The following is a 21,872-nucleotide window of genomic DNA, read 5'->3' on the forward strand; positions in this document are numbered from 1 at the left end:
GACAAAATTTAATTTATAACTGACCAGAAAAGTCTTAAGGGCAAAAATTAAATACCACAAATTTGAGGAGCAAAACTTGAAGACTACCTCGAAATAGGGCATTTGTGCGAATAACCCATAAGCGAACAAGCCTAGATTTTTCAAATTTTCACTTATTTCCAATTGTGCCGAAATTGGCCCGAACTACTCGGGTCCCGACCAAAGCCATACAAACAAGTTACCAAAAATAATACTCCATCAACTTATCCAAGAACTTAAAACATGAAATGAGACATAAATATTCAAAACGAAGGATTGAGTTACGTATTTACGTTGTTACAAATTCCATTTAACTATATACCAGGTGAGTCACAAAACGAAAAGAAGGGTATATATATTGTCAATCGAAACATAGGTGCAGTCACATGTATCAGGACAATTACATCTGGCTCATATAACCGGATGCTACAAGATTGTTTTGGCAAAGCAAATATCATTTATATTGATAAACATTAGTATACGGATTAATAGTCTCGTAAAAATGGTAACTGAACAACGTGCTACCACAACTTAAATTCATTAATAGTATAAAAAAAATATTCACATTGTCAGGACATATAACATAAATTCATAAGTAATTACCACACGCTATTGGTACTGTCAAGTATATAAGTATGAATATACATTACATACATCAAGTATGCCATATATAAAGAGTCCTTAGTTATGCTTATGTAGCATTCAATTTCAAAGTCTTATTATAGTTGCATACTATGACATGCACCACCATTAATTGTAAAATGTTGGCCCGTCCAACTCTTTACAATTATATGGACTATTACGAGGTAAGATTTTAAGTCCCTCTCCTTCAGCTAATTTTCCAACTCCGGTTCTTGGTTAGACTGAGGTTTTGTTTAGAAATTACGTAAAATACTTAGCTTTATATTGATACAAGTGATGTTAACGATCTTCATTTCCTCTTATTTGGTTGTTGATCACAATCAAGAAGTTCTTCAAGAATCCTATCGTCCAGATACTCAAGTTCAAGAACTTGCCCTCTTCCATGCTGATCGTGAATTGCATGCACATTACTCGAAGACGATGATCCTGTCGATGAATTATTGTGAAAATGAGAAGAGCTACTAGGCAAATTATACTCATGAGGAAAATTAAGAATTGCCAAATTTCCCCTCATGTTATAAGCCGCCTTATCATAAGCTCGAGCTGCTTCTTCAGCAGTGCCAAATGTGCCTAGCCAAACACGAACCCCTCCTTGTTTCGAAGTATCGCGAATTTCAGCAGCATATTTCCCCCATTGCCTCTTACGAACACCTCTGTATTTCACTTCGTCCATGTTTTTGTTTTTTTTTTCATGCAGAATATGGTTCAAGGTGGCTAGTTTATAAAGGATTTCACCAAAAAGGAGTTTATTGTTTGGCATAATAAAGAATGGTTGAGAATGAGTTAAATGGAATATCTTGAGGGACCAAATTAATTAGTTTAGACAGAAAAAGAACCTTCTATGAGGACCAAAAAGTTAATTATGATGCAGTGTATCGAATTGGTCAAATGATGGCTATAGAGACTCGACCCTGCTTTTAATTGTTCATGTGCTTTAATTTGCATGCCTCTATTTCATGTTTCTGTATTTTTTATTTTTATTTTTTGTTTTGATTTTACCTAATATCCACTAATGCTATAGCATTTTTTTACATAATCAACTCACTTTTATTAACTACTTGATCTTTCTATATTATCGATTCCTCGTTCATGTATGGTTACCCGATGCCACGGACGGCCGACTCCCATTTCGATTCTTATACATGCTACTATTATGGTAGTGATGAGAATTTTTGTGTGACACTCTATATATGCTTTTAGTTATATATTGTTATTGAGAAATAATCTAATCTAGGTCATTCCTCAAAATAAGTTTTTACACGATTCTTATCTACTAAAATTTTAACTTTTGAGTCAGGCAAACAAATAATCATTAAGTCATTCTCCGTCCAGACAACACATACAAAAGAGACATGTCAACAGTCAAATAATTAGTCAACAACTCCGATCCTTGACCAACCCTCGATCTAATAAAAGCAAGCAATAACAGAAGCATCGTAAATCAATGAATTTATGATAAGTTCATCATATATACAAAAATAATGGTAAGTGATATATTCAACCAATGAATTATGACTTAATTATTCCCTTTCTTGGACTCATCTAGTCAAGATAACTAAGAAGTTCGAATTGAAACAATAAGATTATTGAATCATCGGTTTAGTCTGTTCTGAATCGACTGACACACATTTTTATATATATAAACATTTAATCTTAAACTTCTTTGTTGACCTTATTGACATGATTTTATAGTCACAGAAATGTCATAATACCATAATTAGTTTCAAAAATATTTTTTCTTAAACTTCACACCCATTTAAATATGTTGGGGTAAAATGAAACGTATGGAGTAATTTAAAATTCAAAAGAATTGGTTTTGACATTGTTCAGTTAACAAGAATTTGATCCAAATTCAGGTTATTTGTACATTGTATTCATGGTGAGGTCATATGCTTATGCACTCAGCTCTTACGTATAGTTAAAGAAAAAAAACATTTAGCTTTTTACCCCCTACAAAAACCAAAAAGTAATTTTAATTGTTGTAGGTATATATTCATACTTAGACATATATAATAATGAACGAATATGCAAAGGATCATTAATGAGTAGAAATCTTTAAGGTAAACTTAATAGGATAAAAGAAATTACACAATTGGATATTCAATCTCTCTGCCTTTTTTGTGTGACATTCTTTCTTTTTTATTATGTCTGAAGGTAACCTTAATAGAATAAAAGAAATTACACAATCGATATTGTGTTTAAGTAAAACTCTTTTATTTTAGATAGAATCGACTCGACATTAACTATTCGACCTCTCTATTATTATTTTTGGGTGACATTCTTTGTTTTATAGTCTGTCTCAAACAGAATGATACATGCAAATCTATTATTTAGAAATAATTGAACCTTAAACTTCTCATTTTATTCTTAGTGACGTTATTTCATTCATAGCCACAAAAATGTCATGATACTACAAGTTCCTAAAATTTTTTTTTCTTAACCATTGCATTCAATCAAACAGGTTCAGATAAAATGAAATAAAAGTAGTAATTTAAAACTCAAAAGAATTGGATTTGACATTGTTCAGTTAATCACAATTTGATGCAAATTGATCAGGTTAATTGTACATTGTATGAATGGTGAGGTCATATGCTTATGCACTATCACTCGTCTCATACGTATAGTGAGAGGGAAAAAAACATTAGCCTTTTAGCCCCTACAAAAAGCAAAAACAATTTGAAGTGTTTGTAGGTATATATTCATACATAGACATAAAAATAATGAACTCAAATATGAATATATTAAACATTTGAAAGGATTTCTGAAAGGAATAAGATGAATAAGATAAAATAGTACAAAATTAACTATTAATAATTAAATATTAAGATTAGATTCGTTTTGATATGAGCTATGAAATGCTTATACGTGGAGTAGGGTGAATTAATAAACTATAGATAATGCATTCATCATCAAAAAGTTTTGCACTATTCAAGGAATCCAATATGTTTTATTCTATCTCTTTACATTGAATTGGAAGGATGTACATGTAGTTAAGCTTGTTTAATTCAGTGTACTAGCATGATTTGACTAATTAGCTAGCAGTTATTTGATGACACTTACAGAAACTTTGTCCTTATATTTTCGTTTAGAATTTAAGTTATATATACACTAATATCACTTTGCACGTGGAAAGTACAACTAATTAAGCACATAGTACCTGTTTCTTTCTTACAAGGACATCTTCTAATTGAGAAGATTAAGAAGTGCTCCTTTTACAATTATTGCCTAGAGCTTTATGACATATGATTTGTTTCGTCATCATATCCAGCAATTAGCAAACAACAAGCTTATAATTCCATTTTTTAATGTATTTTCAACATAAAATAGGAATAACAATTTGACTTTTTTCCCTTGTTAAACTTTAGAAGTCCTAGCTTACGTGAATATAATGCATGCTATGAGACAACACGGGTACATAGTGGAGTAGGGTGAATTAATTTACATTAATTTATAAACTATGATGCATTCATCAATAAAAAGTTTTGCACCACAAGGAATCTAATATGTTATATTCCACCTCTTTACATTGAATTGGAAGTATGTACATATTTAGCTAAGCTTGTTCCAGTGTATTGGCATAATTTGCTTAATTAGGAGTTAACTGATGGATTCTTTTATGAATCACATTATATAATATTGATAGTAATATTTTTTTATATTATCTGGGTAATTAACTATGATAGCATGTACTGCAAGGATACTTTCACTCATTACTAGCAATCTTATGTTCGAATACTGGGAATAAAAAAATAATTGATAAGGAACGTCTTCCCCTTAATTGCGACCTATATGCACAAATTTGAATTAGCCGGACCAGTATGTTCCGTATATCAGATGGTTATAAGAATAAAAAATAAAAAGTACCAAAGTGTTCCCTCTGTTGGTAATCAGTGTCAATCAAAATGGTTTCCTATAACTAATTTTTTATGGGCGATATTGAGGAATAAGTGCTTATTTTACAATTAAATACTTGCTTAGAGCTTTATGACATATGATTTGTGTCGTCATATCCGTCAGTAGCAAACTGTCCAATATTTGTTTTGGTTAAAATTTAGCGGACCAATTTTGAGCTGAACAATGAATCATAACCTAACTTATCTAATTCAAAACCTTTTTTTATGTTTGAAATAAAAAAACTAATGAACTTTTTTTCATTTGTTTCTTTGTTCTATTATTATTTGTTTAATTATCAAATCAAACTAATAAAAAAGTTATTTATGATCATGAACTATTTCGAAGAAATTGCACGGTTTGTCGTTCAAATGGGTTGGTCTTTAATTTTTGTCCTTCAAAATCGAACTTATGTCTAAAGGTACATAAGTTCTTTAAGGACCCAGCATAACTTGTGAAATATTATGATCCAAAACTATAAACTCATTCCCCGCGAAAAAGCTATTTTGTCTTGAGGGGTTAAGTAAGACCAGCACAAAGCAGGACAAAAGTGCAAATGACCCAACTATTTCAAATAAATCAAACTCAATATTAGTGTTGGGTTAATTTGGGTTTCATATGCAGCCCAAATTAGCCCAAGCCTTAGTTGAGCTGACTTGGACGATAGTCCAAAATAACCGTCAATGAACATATATCTAACTCAACCCGCCTAAGGAGAATGTGGTCAGAAATTCATAATAGAGTCCGACCACAATGACCAAATTGATATCTTATAAGGATACTAGATTAAGTAATATACAAAAGTAAAATTGTGACAGATGTTCAATCCCAGAGTTCAGCTGTCAATGCTTTTACTACTTTAGTATTGCACTTTGTGTGCTGTCTTTATTTGACACCTTTATTAAGGTCGTGTGCCCCGATGGATCGATATGGTCCTATGGAATTTACAAATAGTCTTCAAGATACAATGCAATGTAGTTTTGAAAAGATTGCCCTTCGCTGGGGGTGGTCTTTAAATTTGTCTCTATAAAATGCACTTCTCGTACATGGCCCAAATTTCGCTAAATTTTGTTTTTTTTTTTTTAGCGAATGTGTTCGAACCACAACATCGGGAGTTAGGCGAGAAAAAAAGCTTAAAGACCAAATTTGACGGCCAAAAATTAAAGACCACCCCAAATGAAGGATAATCCGCAAAAAAAAAAAAAAGGTTTTGAAGTCCCAATTTGTTTGTAGTTTGAAGTTTCAACAATGTTTGCTCTTTTTTTTGCGCGGATTGCCCTTCTTTTGGGGTGGTCTTTAAATTTTTTCTCATATTTGTGCCTTTAAATTATGCCCTTCATATTGTTTATTTTTAATTTTGCCCTTCGCGTGTAACTTTGAGCTTTCGTACGTAAAATCATTGAGCCCCGAGTTCGAACCGCTCAAGCATAAATTAAAAAAAAAAAGGCAAGGTTTGGGTCGCGTGTATGCGGACCGACAGATACTTGTTAAGGGGTACAAAAATTTATGTTTAACCGGCATACTCACCCTTATAAGCAAGACGCGTAAGTATGCCTATCTCTAAGATAACTGATAATTCTTCACAAGTTTATGTAAATTGGGGCATACTTTAATGGGCAAACTTTTTATCTTGGGACCGGCGTAAAGCCTTGTGAATAAATTATCAAAGTTATCTGGGACCGGCTTGCATACTTATGCTAAGTCTGCCATTTATAAGGCGTAAGTATCTTTCGGGTCCCGTATAATCTTTTCGTAATTCCTTCACAAAGTTATGCGGTGGGGGCATACTTTTAATGGGCAAACTTTTATCTGTAGGATCTCAAGATAAACTTGTGAAGGAATTATCAAAGTTATGCGAGATAAGATACTTACGCCAAGTCCGCCCATAAGGCATAAGTATCTTAGGGTCGACATAACTTTAATAATTCCTTCACAAGTGTATGCCGGTGGGAGCATAGCGAAATTTAAACTCTGCTTTGCGATTTTTTTTTTAAATTTTGACTGTGTGGGTTCGAAGGGCAAAATTTAAAGATTTCAAATATGAGGGGCAAAATTTAAAGACCACCCCAAAAGAAGGGCAATTCTGTGAATTGCCCATGTTTGCTTGATAGCAATTCCTATGGGCTTTTGTGTGGGCTTTTCTGTTTAAAAGGCTGTACAGAGATCTGTTCAACATGTGGACTCCTTTTATGGGCCCGACATAAAACTCGGCAATTAGAGAAGGGTCATTTGCACTTTTGGCCCTATTTTGTGCTGGTCTCTAATTTTTGCGCTTCAAATGGGTTAGTCTTTAGTTTTTTTCCGCTAGCCATAAATACGATTTTAAAGGGTAAAATTAAAGACTTGACCATTTGAAGGATAAAAATTAAAGGCCAGTTCATTTGAAGGTCCGACCGTGTAATTACTTCATTAGAGGAGGCTGATTTACACATCCCTTTTTAGTCCCTTATGAAGATTTTGTCCCTATTTTCAAAAATTGTGCAAATATAATCCTTAAGTAATTATCTTTCTGGACAACGTTAGACTAAGATCTAATGTTTTCTCATATGTTTCTCAACATTACATATATATATTAGACTGTCGTCTAACGTTTATAATAACTTACAAAATTTTAGACCATGATCTAAGTTTTCTCATAAGATACTTTGTCGGCTCAAAAAGGGATCTTTAGACTGTGATCTAAAAGGTCCATAAATTGCAAGAGATTTATAAGGAGGATTATTTACTAATTAATTGTACCAAAAATGTCCAACTGGTGATAGATTCTAATTACAGAAAGTTTATATCAGACTTATTTTTTTTTTTTTTTTTTTTTAATTTCAACATGAAACTTTTCATACACAATTTGTTTTCGAGTTTATTCAAAAACGAAAAGGCTAATATAGGAGTGAGCTAGACATCTTTTTTTTTTTCTTTTCCTTTTTTAGCTTTAAGCGTTCGACATCTAAAATTTACAATCATCATTGTAATTATATGACGAAATATTGGCACTTAAAATGGGATAAAAGAGTATAGTTTAAGATTTCATTATATTTATCACGATACGTGAAACTAAAAGAAAATTATTGTTCAGATTGATAACTTTAAAATAAGAAGTCACAAAGATGTGGGAATAGAGTAGTCTTCAAATCTAAGTTCAATAAACTATGTTCTCCGCCTAATTAAAATAGTAATATTTTTTTCTTTCTCATTACTTTTTTCAGAAAAATGCCAACAAAAAGGTCGTTACTTTTGGCTTTATACTGTTCGAATCATGTGGATTATAGATCTAATAATGTTATAAAACATTGAAAAGTTTAGAAGCTTCAAAACAATTGCAAACCTTCTTTGACTTGTGTGACAATTCAAGACCAAAATTCTTATTTTTCCAACCTCAGAGGCTTATCAGTCAACACTCAACAGGCAAAGGGTTGTGTCAGTCCTATTAAAAAAAGTTAGTATTAGAAAAGTATTATATAAAGTATTATAAAACTATATAATTGGAAATAAACAAGAGAAACAAACTAAAATAACTTTGTAGAGAGAAAGGAGATATTGTATTATCACTTGTTGATGGTGTCCCAAATGAGAGGGCAGAGGTCTCTATTTATAGAAGAGTTTTGCCCCTCAATCTTCAACACACAACTTGTGCAAATTGATTTACAATTTGCTACAACTAAGATACAACTAAAAAGTACAACTAAGATATAACTTGCTACAACTAAGATACATCTTGCAATTGCAAGTTGTATTTTATCACTTAATGTGCAAGTGGTATAATTTACACTTAATAATACATCCAAATATCTTGTAACATAGTTCATAACACTCCCCCTTGGATGTTTTATTAATAGATAATGTGCCTCGCTAAAACCTTACTAAAAAAAACCTGTGGGAAAAATTCTATTGAAGGAAAAAAAGTACACATATCTAGTAATACACATTGCTAGCTGTCTCGTTAAAAACCTTACCAGGAAAACCCAATCGGATAAAACCTTGGTTAAGGAAAAAAGAGTACAACACGTATTTCACTCCCCCTAATGGAAACATCAAGTAATGTCTCGAAGATGACGCATTCCAATTTTGTATATCAACGTCTTAAATATTGAGGTTGGCAATGCCTTAGTGAACAAATCCGCTAAATTATCACTTGACCGAATCTGTTGTACGTTGATATCACCATTCTTCTGGAGATCATGTGAAGAATAACTTTGGTGAAATATGCTTCGTTCTATCTCCTTTTATGAATCCTCCCCTTAATTGGGCTATGCACGCTGCATTATCTTCATATAAGATCGTGGGTACTTTGTCACGTTTTTCTCGAATGAGATGTATCATTGATCTCAGCTACACACATTCTCGGCTTGCTTCATGAATAGCTATTATTTCGGCATGATTTGATGAAGTAGCCACAATAGATTGTTTTGTAGATCGCGAAGATATGGCGCTTGCCCCCACATGTGAACACATAGCCTGTTTGAGAACGAGCTTTTTGTGGGTCAGATAAATACCCTGCATCGGCATAACCAATAAAATTGGGACTGCATTGTTGGAATAAAACAAGCCCATATCAGTAGTCCCTTTTAGATACCGCAGTATGTGTTTGATTCCATTCCAGTGTCTCCTGATTGGGGCAGAGCTATATCTTGCTAACAGATTGACTGAAAATGCGATGTCAGGCCTTGTAGTATTAGCAAGATACATTAATGCACCAATCGAACTAAGATATGGTACTTCAGGACCAAGAATCTCTTCATTCTTTTCTTGAGGTCGGAACGGATCCTTATTCACATCAAGTGATCGAACAACCATCGGAGTACTTAATGGATGTGCTTCATTCATATAGAATCATTTCAACACCTTTTCTGTATAGGTAGATTGATGGACAAAGATACCGTTTGTCAAATGTTCAATTTGCAAACCAAGACATAATTTTGTCTTTCCATAATCTTTCATCTCAAATTCTTTCTTTAAATAATCAATTGCCTTCTGAAGCTCTGCTGGAGTTCCAATAAGGTTTATGTCGTCAACATAAACAGCAAGTACAACGAACCCCGATGTTGTTTTTTTATAAAAACACATGGGCAAATGGCATCATTTATATAATCTTCCTTCGATAAATACTCACTAAGGCGGTTATACCACATGCGTCCTAATTGCTTCAAACCATACAATGATTTTTGCATCTGATTGAGTATATTTCCCGAGACTTTGAACTACATGCTTCGGGCATCTTAAATCCTTCGGGGATTTTCATATATATATATATATATATATATATATATATATATATATATATATATATATATATATATATATATATATATATATATATATATATATATATCTCACTATCAAGTGACCCATAAAGATACGCTGTAACCACATCCATCAAATGCATCTCAACTTTCTCATAGACAGCGAAACTAATAAGATAACGTAATGTTATCGCATCCATAACCGGTGAGTATGTCTCTTCATAATCGACACTAGGTCTTTGTGAAAAACCTTGTACAACAAGGCGTGCCTTGTATCTTTGTATTTCATTTTTCTCATTTCTTTTACGCACAAAAATCGATTTATAACCAACAGGTTTAATACCCTTAGGTGTTTGGACTACAGGTCCAAAAACTTCGCATTTGGCAAGTGAATTCAACTCTGATTTAATTGCTTTTGCCACTTTGTCCAATCGCTCTTTGTCGACATTCTCCAATAGATTGAGGTTCAAGATCCTCACTATCTTGCATAATTCTTATTGCAACATCATATTCAAAGACATAATCCACCACTATTTCTGATCGATTCAAATTGTTTCCATCGTCAATTGGATTTATTGATAGTTCCTCATTTTCTTGAGTCTCAGGCTCATTGATCTCTTCAAGGATCATATGATTACTTAAATCTTGAATTCCTTTATGAGATCTTTCATAGTGTCATCTTGTCCATTGGTTTTTCATTTTCTAGGATTTCGATCTTTAGAACCCAATGGTCTACCACGCTTCAGGCGTGCTTTGGACTCATTAGCTACGACACTAGTAGATAATCCTACAGGGACATTAATCCGAATTGGGACATTATCTGCAGGGACATGTGGTTTGGTATTCTTTTCAAATCTGTAAATGCATCTGGCATTTGATTTGCTATTTTCTGCAAGTGAATAATCTTTTGAACCTCTTGCTCACAAATAGAAGCATATGGATCAAGATAAGACAATGGTGGATTATTCCACAAAATTTCTCTTCTGATTTCACTATGTTCTCCCCCTAATTTTGGGAAAAGTGTCTCATCAAATCGACAATCTGCAAATCGAGTAGTGAACAAATCTCCCGTCAATGGTTCAAGGTAGCGAATAATGGAGATTGATTCAAACCCAACATATATTCATAACCTTCTTTAGGGACCCATCTTAGTACGATGTGGTGGTGCTACAGGCACATATACAGCGCATCCAAAAACTCTTAGATGGGATATATTAGGTTCTTGATTTAAAACTAATCTCAACGGTGAGAATTTATGATAATTTGTCGGTCTGAGATGAACAAGTGTTGTTGCATGAAAAATTGCATGACCCCAAACAGAAGTGGGCAACCTTGTTTTCATAAGAAATGGTCTTACTATCAACTGCAGATATTTAATTAATGATTCTGCAAGACCATTTTGAGTGTGAACATGAGCTACAGGATGTTCAACTTTTATCCAAATTGATAACAATAATCATTAAATGCTTGGGATGAAAACTCAGCAGCATTGTCAAGGTGAATAGACTTGATCTGATTATTAGAAAACTGTGCCCGTAATCGAATTATTTGTGTCAATAATTTTGCAAACGCCAGGTTGCGAGATGACAGTAGGCACACATGAGACCATCTAAAATATCTAAACGACCCACTAGGTGGGTGAATAGGTCCACAAATATCCCCATGTATACGTTCCAAAAATGCTAGGGACTCAATCCCAACTTTTGTTTGTGATGGCCTAATAATCAACTTGCCTTGATAACAAGCAGTACAAGAAAATTCATTATTTGAAAGAATCTTCAGGTTCTTTAATGGATGCCCATTTGAATTTTCTATAATTCGCCTCATCATTATAGATCCGGGATGTCCTAGTCGATCATGCCAAATTACGAAAGTATTGGAATTAGTAAACTTCTGGTTTACAATAGAATATACCTCAATTGCACTAATTTTTGTCCAATATGTTTTAAGATAAAGCGGGGGAACTTTTCTACAACATATTTCTGGCCCGAGACATTCTTGGTGATACCAAGATATTCAAGATTCATCTCATCCATTGTCTTAATATGATATCCATTTTGGCGGATATCTTTAAAACTCAATAAATTCCTTTGAGACTTAGGAGAGAACATGGCATCGTTTATAATGAGTTTTGTTCCCTTAGGCAAATTTACGATGGCTCTTCCAGAGCCTTCAATCAAACTAGTACTACCAGAAATCGTAGTAACATTTATCTTGCCCATGAGTAAATGAGAAAAATATTTCTTGTCTTTGAATATCGTGTGCGTTATAGCAGAATCAATCAAACAAATGCCTTCACAATTGAATTTTAATTCAAACTCATTTTGAGAGATATCCATATCTTCAAATGACATACATAAATAAAACTAATAGTAAATATTACTACTATCATTTAAAAACCAAAATGTTTAACATATAAAAATGGGAATAGACTAGTATTTCGATTACATGATCTATTACAACTATGATAAAAACGGAAATAAGCATGAAAATGGAAATAGACTAGTACTACGATTACATGATCTTTGTTTGCTTACTACTACTAATTAGCAAAAACCAAAAAATTAAGCAAATCAATCATTCTTAACAATAGATCGATCACCAATCAAGTGATCTATTTTTCCTTCAGGGTGCTCGAAAAAATCGGCAACATCCAAGTGAGTAATATCAACTTGATCTTTCGAGATAAAATTAGCTTCAGGATTTTTCTCTTTCCTTTTCATTGATGCTTGATAAAGCTCAACCAAGTGCTTTGGCGTCCAACATGTACGTTACTAGTGTCCACTTCCACCACAACGATGGCATTTATTTTCTAAGTCAAAAGCTTCTGGCACTCCATGCCCCTCATCCTTCTTTTTCCCCTTTTGGTAGTAATTTTTCTTCAAAGAATGATTAACGCTAGGGAAATTATTTCTTCCTTGACCATTATCACGACTACGGCCATGACCATGACCATGACCACGACCGGGGCCATGACCTTTTCCACGCCTAGAGTAGTGGGCATACACTTCATTCACTTCAGGAAATGGTGCAGCGCCAGTAGGTCGATTCTCGTGATTTTTCATCAGCAAATCATTATTTTGTTCAGCCACAAGAAGATGAGCAATCAAATCACAATACTTTGTGAAACCTTTCTCTCGATATTGCTGCTGCAGGAGCACATTCGAGGCTTGAAAAGTGGAGAACGTCTTTTCTAGCTTATCAGAATCACTAATCGTTCCTCCACATAGTGTCAATATAGAAGTAATTCTGAACATCTCAGAGTTATACTTCATAACTGATTTGAAATCTTGTAGCCTTAGATTGATCCATTCATGTCATGCTTTTGGGAGGAAGACCATCTTCAGGTGGTCATACCTTTCTTTCAAGTTTTTCCATAAAATGAGCAGATCCTTAATAGTAAGATATTCAATCTTTAGGTCCTCATCAAGGTGATGACGCAAGAATATCATAGCCTTGGCATTTTCTTGGTTGGATGCTTTATTTTTTTCTTTAATGGTGTCTCCAAGACCTATAGCATCCAGATGGATTTTAACATCTAGCACCCATGATAGATAATTCTTGCTCGAAATATCAAGGGCAACAAACTCAAGTTTTGTAAGGTTAGCCATAAAATAGATAGAATAAAAATAATACCTTAGCTTTCAAAAAATTTCTTGATGCGGTAAAGTCTCGTACTGATAACGTGTTATAAAACTATATAATTGGAAATAAACAAGAGAAGCAAACTAAATAACTTTGTATCACTTGTTGATGGTGCCCCAAATGAGAGGGAAAAGGTCTCTATTTATAGAAGAGTTTTGCCCCTCAATCTTCAACATACAACTTGTGCAAATTGATTTACAATTTGCTACAACTAAGATACAACTAATCTACAACTAAAAAGTACAACTAAGATATAACTTGCCATAACTAAGATACATCTTGCAAGAGCAAGTTGTATTTTATCACTTAATGTGCAAGTGGTATAATTTACACTTAATAATACATCCAAATATCTTGTAACATAGTTCATAACAAAAAGACTAAAATATATCATAGTAGAAAATAAAAATATCAGGTGAATTTTTTCTTTTATCATATCCCCCAACCTTTTCTATAAATAACGTATCACTCTCCCTTATCACTCTCACACAATAATCGTTCATGGGGGCTAATAAAGTCTTTGTTTTAGGACTCAAAATTTTGGGAGGCCCCCAAAATTTTTAAATAGTAGATCTATGATTTTATTTTTGTTTAATTAGAAATACTGAAGTTTGTAGAAAAAAGTTTAAAATCTTTATAAAGAAGAAGAAAAGAAAAATTGTCTTTTTTTAATAGTAGAAATATTTTAGAACTTGAATTAAACTATTCAAATCTTCATATTAGTAAATAAAGTTTCTTACAATAAAGATCCAAGTAATGTATCACAAACACATGATTAACATATTATTAACTTGAATTGACCCCTTATAAGTATAAACAATAATTTCAGCATTGCATTGAACCCTCGGCAAAATATTACATTGTACATATCTTTTTTTTTTTTTAAAACTGAAGCAGGTGACTTTTTCCTTTAACGGGAGTACAATATCTGTTATACATTATTCCTTAAAAGGACAACCATATGGAAAGATGCATACAACTGCTTTAACATTAACGCAACGGCAAAAAGAGGCGTGTAATTGCACTTCAACGGGGAAATCTTGTGCTCATCTTGGAATGTTTAACTGACAAACAGGAACTCAAATCTGCTAAATAGAGCGTAACTCGGCAGGGAATTAAGAATGATTCACTGATACAACTTCTCTAACTCATTATTATATCGAGCCTTCAGTGGTTCCCACTTCAATTTCGTTGCTGCGTAACCCATCGGACGGGAGTCCAAGACTCGGTATTAACTTGATCTTGGCAGAAGCTCAAACGTGTCCAATCGTGCGACCTTTTTTCTACCTTCGAAAGTAATTGCTTGACCTCGTTGACCGATTCTACTTTGTCACGCGGTTCGAGAGAAAAATCTTTGTGCTAGATGCCATTTTCTTGGGCCCACTTCTCAAGCACGGCGTGAAGGGACGACTAAAGCCACACAATAATTATGGAAGGGTGCCGTAGACCATGATACTTTCTACATCATTGCTTGATAAAAGTGCTGCCTCAACCTTTCCAAGTGAGATATACTCCCCGTGTTGAAGCTTAACAATATCTTTCTTTCTATTGTCACACCCTCCCACCCCCCCCCCCCAACCTTTTTTTTGTATCTAGGGTATTAGGTCTGCCAATCCTCGGGTTTAGGGACCTTTCTATTTATAGTAGGTATGTGTATGTGTGTATGTTGGGAATTGGGAGGCAAGAGAAAAAAAAAAGGCTTAAGTCATCGACAGACCCTCGAACTTGTCCAGGAATTCCATTTAGACCCTCCAACCGAGACTTGTATCATATGAAGCCTCAAAGACAGCTTTTACTGTGCCATTTAGACACTCCTCTCTCAAACAATCAACAAAGATACATGCGTGTATTGTACTCGCGGTGACGTGGCAAAGTAGCCAATTAAAAAAATACATGTGGCATTTAATCCTAATAATCCAAAACAATATAAAAACTTTTGCACAAAAAAGGAAAAAGAAAACTTTATCTCTGCATTCCCCTACCCTCCACTATCTTCGTGCATCTGCTCCGTCACTGTCGGTAGACACCAGTGCCTCCATCCCACATCCATCATCACCAGACATCAAGATTTTTGCATTTTGGGGACAACAAGGATCTCATGAACAGAAACAACAACCAAGTTATTATCAAGAAGAAGATATTCTGAAATTTCCATTACAATTTTGGGGAGTTTTCAAGAATTGAACCATCTGATAAATATAATGAATTTTGAACATAGAAAATTATTTAATTTCATGAGGACGCCAAGGATCCTTTTCTCTCTTTTCAGTTTATGATGTAAACTAAAGATTTTCTTCCCTGCTTTACCTTCGATTGTCCTGGGTTATGAATTGCTTGTTGATTAATTTTCATACATCCTCGATAAATGGGAACAATTTTCTCATGAATTTAAAGGGGGAAAAATCGTGTGATTTATGGGTGGTGTATGAAATTATTTGCGGTGGTTATCAAAATGGTAGAGGTATAGAAGGATCTTCTATGGTGATGGAGTTCAGTAAGGTGGTAATGAGAACAATGGCTATGGTGGTGGCAGCAATAGCTACGGTGGAGGTGGCGGAGACAATGGTTGTGAACTAGTGGGTCTGGTCGGCATATTGATAGTAATGGCACGGGGAAAAGATGAAAATAAAAAATACTAAATTTTTTCTTTGTTTTATTATTGAAACATGTTATCAGGGCCCCACATCAATAGTGTTATATATGAATTTCATGCTCTTAAAGGGTGGGTGGAGCACGCACATGGACAAGTCAGCAATACGTGTCTAAATGACACAGTAAATGTCTTCTGGGTTTAGGTGGTACAGGGCTTAATTGGGGTGTCCAAGTGGAATTCTTGGACAAGTTCAAGGGTCTATCGATGTGTTACGCCAAAAAAAAATATCTCAGCCATGTTTATGTGATCATATGTATGGTATGATATGTATATGTAGATATGGAAAGGAAAAGGCCAAAGTCATAGATGGACCCCTGAACTTGTCCTGATTTTTCATTTAGACCCCCCAACTGAGGGTCGTACCATATGAACCCTTCAAGACCACTTTACTGTGCCACTTGGACATAATTTGCTGACATGGCACAGTGTGTGAAACACACTTGCTCTGAGTGCGTGAAACAATTTCAAAATATAATTTTTTATTTTTTATTTTAGCTTAGAAATATGTGACTATAAATAAATAATCAAAAAAGAAAATAAAAATTAACTAAAAAGGTAAAGTCATCTTCACAGTTGGCCCACCCATCACCACTTCACCATCCTTGCCATTGTAAAACGACCACCGTCGCCCTCCCCAGTCTTCTATTCCTTTAGTTTTTTTTATTTATATCTTCATTAAACATATGATACAATAATTTTCATTTAAATGTAGACGAGCAAGAATCCGACGAGAAACTATAGCGAGACCGCCATTGCCACCACCATCTGCCCAGATCATCATCATTCCGCAACGAGGAGAGCACGCCCACGACTGGCTCTTGTCTCTCTTTTGCCTTAAAAACAGAATATAAGAAGAACAACAATGGATTAGAACTGAGAAATCAACGAAATGGACTTGTTAGAAGATCTGAAAGGGACAACTCCAAACATGTGATTTTCTTTTTATTTAATGCTTTCACCGGAAAAACGCCGGAGAAGCATCAACATGACAAGGCGTCTCTTTGGAAATTTCGAGAGTTCAGTGTTAGCGGAGAAAGGAGGGAAAGGGGTGAGCATCGTGATTGTTTAATGGTTGCTAAGAATTGAAGAAAGTTCGCTCGACGGGAAAGTGAACGGTGAAATAGAAGAAGGAAGGGCGGGGTGGGGGTGGGAGGCTATTTGGTGAAGAAAGAGACCAAATTTATTTATTTATTGTAATTTTTATTTTTTTAATTAAAATCCACATGTCTCCATTTTACTGGTTGTTTTGGCGTGTGAATGCACGCACTTTTAATGTTGGGTTGTATATTAATTTTGTGTTGAAGTGGCACATTAACAATGGTCTTGAAGGGTTCATATGGTACGACCCTCAGTTGGGGGGTCTAAATGAAAAATCAGGACAAGTTCAGGGGTCCATCTATGACTTTAGCCAAAGGAAAAAGGGATCCAATGTAAATATGTTTACTATACGTGTCTCAGTTATGTGAAAATTGGTGTGGAAATTCAGGTGGACCCCACGAGTTTATTAGGGAATGGGATAGGGAAGAATCTTTGGCAAGTGGCCAATTGTGGTTGGTTCACCTTTTTCTCTTGAATTTCATTTAAAGAGAAATAAAAATACACTAATATGGATATTAACCACCTAATTTTAGACTAAGAAAATACTAACTTATTTATTTAAACAAAATTAAAAAAAGTAAAAGATAATATCTTTTTTTTTAATGAAATTTTCTCTTCATCTTAAATATGACTCTATTTTTGTAGTTTTCGATTTTCACAATTAAAAATAACTAGAATGAGATAAAAGTCAGAATAGTAAGATTAAACCGAAATGAAATATGTAATGCTAAAATCGTGTTAAACAATTCGGGAAGGGTCAAAAATCATGTGTCTACATCCTACTCCTGTTTGACTGAGAACACGAAGAGTTTTCAGACAAACAAGTAGATAAAAGCCTAATTTGACCCGATCATTATCCTAAAAGGAGAAGAAAGGAAGAGAAGGATGAAACCAAGCCCTGATTTTGGGCATCCTACATATCCAGGTTATAAGGGAATCAGGTCACGTGTAGTTCAAGGATTAATAAGGGTGATCAAACATACTGAGTTGGAGCGTCAAGCAAGGTACTGTCGAGGCTTCGGTTCGCAGTCCTGTTATTACATCAAATGAAAAACAAAAGTTAAAAAGAAAATACAAGTACAAGATCCTATCTATGTAGCTTCTCTTGAATCTTGACTTGAATCATCATATCTTCCCAAGTGTGAGATAAATACTTCGATCTCAAATTGAACTTGAAAGTAAACCCCATGCTTCAGGCGGGGTCCTGATCATGAAATTGAAAGGCAATTGAAAGTTGACCCAATTCTTCAGGCGGGCTCCTGCTACTTCTAACTGAAAGTACAGCCTATTCTTCAAGTGGGCTCCTAAACTTGGAATTGAAAGAAGTCTCTATTATTCAGGTGGGTTCCTGAACTTGAAATCGAAAGGCGGCCCTATTCTCCAAGCGAGTTCCTGATCATCTCATTCTTCAAGCGGGTCCTGACTTTTCGAACTTTCTCCCATGCTCCAGGCGGGACATGTAAATTATCAAAGACAAACAAAACGAACAAAAATTTTCTGCCCCAGTTCGCACAAGGAAAAGTTTGTGAGTGTTAACAAAAGTAAAGTAAATCTCATTATCCAAGAGGGTCCTGATGTCCTAAATCTCATTTTTCAGGAGTGTCCTGACAGCTAAATCCCATTTTCCAGGAGGGCCCTGATAAGGTAAATCTCATTTTCCAGGAGGATCCTGATAAGGTAAATCCCATTTTCCAGGTCCTGATAAAGTAAATTCCATTTTCCAAGAGGGTCCTGATAAATTAAATTCCATTTTCCTGGAGGGTCCTGATGACTACATCCCATTTTTCGTAGACGGTCCTGATGAACTAAATCCCATTTTTTAGGAGAGTCCTGATAAACTAAATCCCATTTTTCAGGAGGTCCTGATGATTAAATCCCATTTTCCAGGAGGATCCTGCTGAACTAAATGATAAAACCTACTAAAAATAATATAAAAGTCAAAATATCAAGATTAAACCTAAAAAGAAATATTTAACTCTAAAACGGTGTACAACCTAAAAGAGGGTCAAAAATCACGTGTGTACATCTATCAATAATCTCAATGCATCTATCGAGATGAAACCTCCCAATGTCACCAGTGTAGAACCAGCGGATGCCTCCCTCATCAACCTTACAAACCTCATTAGGTTTGTCACCAACAACTATTTCTCCCCGAGGCAGAGGCTTATCACCTATTTTGTAACCTCCTTCTTCCCAAGTAATAAGCTTTATGTAGCAACAAGGAAGAGGTGGACCAGCACGCCCAACAAAAGGATCATCCCACTCGGAGAAAGCAGCTCCAGCAAACGTCTCTGTCAAGCCATACCCTTGACCAATAGGAGCTCCCATACAAATGTTGATAAATCTTTGAGAATCTCCTGACAGAGGAGCACCACCGCAAAGCATGACACGGATATCTCCTCCAAGCACAGCCCTCACCTTTGTAAATATAATGATATCCCACAATTGTTTGTCTAGACCCCAAGCTCCAAACTAGCTACCTTCCATAGCAGGAGATGTGGAAAAGTTTCTTGGCAAAACCTGTCTTCTCCTCAACCTTCTTCATAACACCATCCCGAACACAATCCAGAATAGCTGGAACTACTACCATAAAAGTAGGTTTTAAACTTGTAGCATCTCCCTTGGTCCCCTTCGTGATTTTGTTAGAAGTTTCTTTCAATGTGAAGGCTGAGCCATAACCAATACAAGCACCTCCAGTCAGTATTACAGTTTCAGCAGCCAACTTAAAAACATGAGCTAAAGGAAGGTACACCAAATAGACATCACTGCTCCCAAGTTTTGGAATCACAGTCATAACAGCAGCTGCAGTGGCTACAATGCTGCCCTGAGTTATCATAACACCCTCAGGAAAGCCTGTACTGCCACTTGAATACATGATCACAGCAATATCTCCTTTAATAGGCATTCTTGGCTGAATAAGACTATTTCTACCTAGCTTTTCAACTTCTGAGAAAGATGACATCCTCCGGCTGTCAATACTTGTGAAATCTGTTGCCATCTCATATTTCTCGTCATCCTCAAAATATATGACATTCTTGACAGTTTTCAGGCTCGAAATAGCAGAAACCAATTTTTTCAGTTGCTTGGCATCACATATCAATGTAGATGCCTGAGTCTCATTGAGCGAATGTATAAGTGCATCATCGCCCAAAGAAGCATAAATGGTAACAACAATAATATTTTGCCAGAAGCATCCCTGAAAGGCAATGAGCCACTCCGCACGAGTTTCTGCGAAGATAGCAGCATGCACGAGTGTCCACATCATGACCCAAATTAACAAGACCAGAGGCAAAGTTGCAAGCGCGATCGAATACTTGTCCATAAAACTCCCACTGATACTCCCCCAAGTGAAGTTTCTCAAACTTCCTTCCATCACTTGCAGTAACAAATTAAAGTCCCTGCTAACTAGTTTTCTAATTCCTAGACAAAGATCAGATGAATGTTTTTTACAAGACTGCTCAAATAGAGTTGCTACAGTTGTAGCACCTTCCCAATGAACTTCAACTAATTTAGCTGATTTAGCATTGCGCATTGCAAGACCTGCCTCACCGCCAACTTCAACCGGAACACCTCTCTGTTTTGCCTTCTTCTTCCCCATAAGTAACATGGAGAGGAATATTGGTATAATTATGGCCACAAAAACTGCAGCAGCAACCCCAGGTGACCCATAATTTTTGGAGATATAATCATAGCTGGTCAGTCTCTCCAGGGTACTCGTTTATGAAGTACTTCCCTCAGAATCTTCCATCTCATATATCGCACAATTCTATGTTTCTGCAATCACTTCTTAAAAAGAATAAGCAGATACCTTGAGGGAACGTTATTGATGGGGAAAGTGTTGTGTAATGGTGGTGGAAAATGGCTTTAAGTCATGCAACATTGTACATATCAGTTATATTTTCGGTGGGTATACAAGAATGTTATCAAAAACCACACGACTAAGATCTATTATCTTTGATTCTTTTGTATCCTTTGGCTTCTCTTTTTCAATGTCGTGCAAAGTGAATTTGAATTAATCGAGCCAGTACAATCTAGATATATAAAAATAAAAAACGTATCAAAGTGCTCTCTTAGTTGGTAATCAGTATCAACCAAATAGTCATTCGATCTAGTTCAGAATTTACCCTTTTTGCCGTGGTCTTCCTATCTATTTTCACATTGGAAGATTGAGGTAGTTCACTTTTACAATTATTGATTCGCACTTTATGACATATGATTTGTGTCGTCATATCCAGCAATTAGCATACTATCCAATATTTGTTTGGATTAAAATTTAGCTGATCAATTTTGAACTAAACAATGGATCATAACTTAATTTGTCAAACTCAAAAGCCTTTTTCTCGTTGTTAATCTAAATGAAGCTTTACTATAGGAGTGAGTTAGTCATCTTTTTTCTTTCTTTTTTAGCTTTAAGCATTCGATATCTAAAATTTGTAATCGTTGTAATTATATGCCGAAATATTTCATGTAAAATGGGATAAAACGACTATAATTTAAGATTTTATTATATTTAATTATTTATCACCAAATGTGAATGCAGGACTAAAAGAAAATTAGTACTCCTATTGTTTTATTGATCAATTTAGCACAAGAAGTCACAAAGATGTGGTAACAGATTCGTCTTCAAATCTAAGCTCAATTTTAAAAAAAAAAAAAAAAATCTAAGCTCAACAAACTATAGTATCTAA

At 34.9% G+C, this 21,872-nt stretch overlaps 2 protein-coding genes and 1 pseudogene across 2 annotated transcripts; all 3 read right to left on the reverse strand.

Annotated features, from left to right (window-relative positions):
* Window positions 1–607: 607 nt before the first annotated feature.
* LOC132044660 (ethylene-responsive transcription factor ERF096-like) lies at window positions 608–1,821 on the reverse strand. The gene has a single exon (XM_059435168.1). It carries the CDS (start codon window positions 1,418–1,420, stop codon window positions 950–952), a length of 471 nt encoding a protein of 156 aa, XP_059291151.1. The 5' UTR covers window positions 1,421–1,821; the 3' UTR covers window positions 608–949.
* A 10,741-nt stretch (window positions 1,822–12,562) lies between these two features.
* LOC132044703 (uncharacterized) lies at window positions 12,563–13,399 on the reverse strand. The gene is made up of 2 exons (XM_059435211.1): window positions 13,146–13,399; window positions 12,563–13,037 (listed from the first exon to the last, which is right to left on the reverse strand). The coding sequence occupies exons 1-2, from the start codon at window positions 13,397–13,399 to the stop codon at window positions 12,563–12,565; spliced, it is 729 nt and encodes a 242-aa protein (XP_059291194.1).
* A 1,160-nt stretch (window positions 13,400–14,559) lies between these two features.
* On the reverse strand, window positions 14,560–21,032 carry LOC132044661 (long chain acyl-CoA synthetase 8-like; annotated as a pseudogene).
* Window positions 21,033–21,872: the final 840 nt, after the last annotated feature.

This window comes from Lycium ferocissimum, unplaced genomic scaffold, assembly GCF_029784015.1.
Source record: "Lycium ferocissimum isolate CSIRO_LF1 unplaced genomic scaffold, AGI_CSIRO_Lferr_CH_V1 ctg51, whole genome shotgun sequence".
Lineage (NCBI taxonomy): Eukaryota > Viridiplantae > Streptophyta > Magnoliopsida > Solanales > Solanaceae > Lycium > Lycium ferocissimum.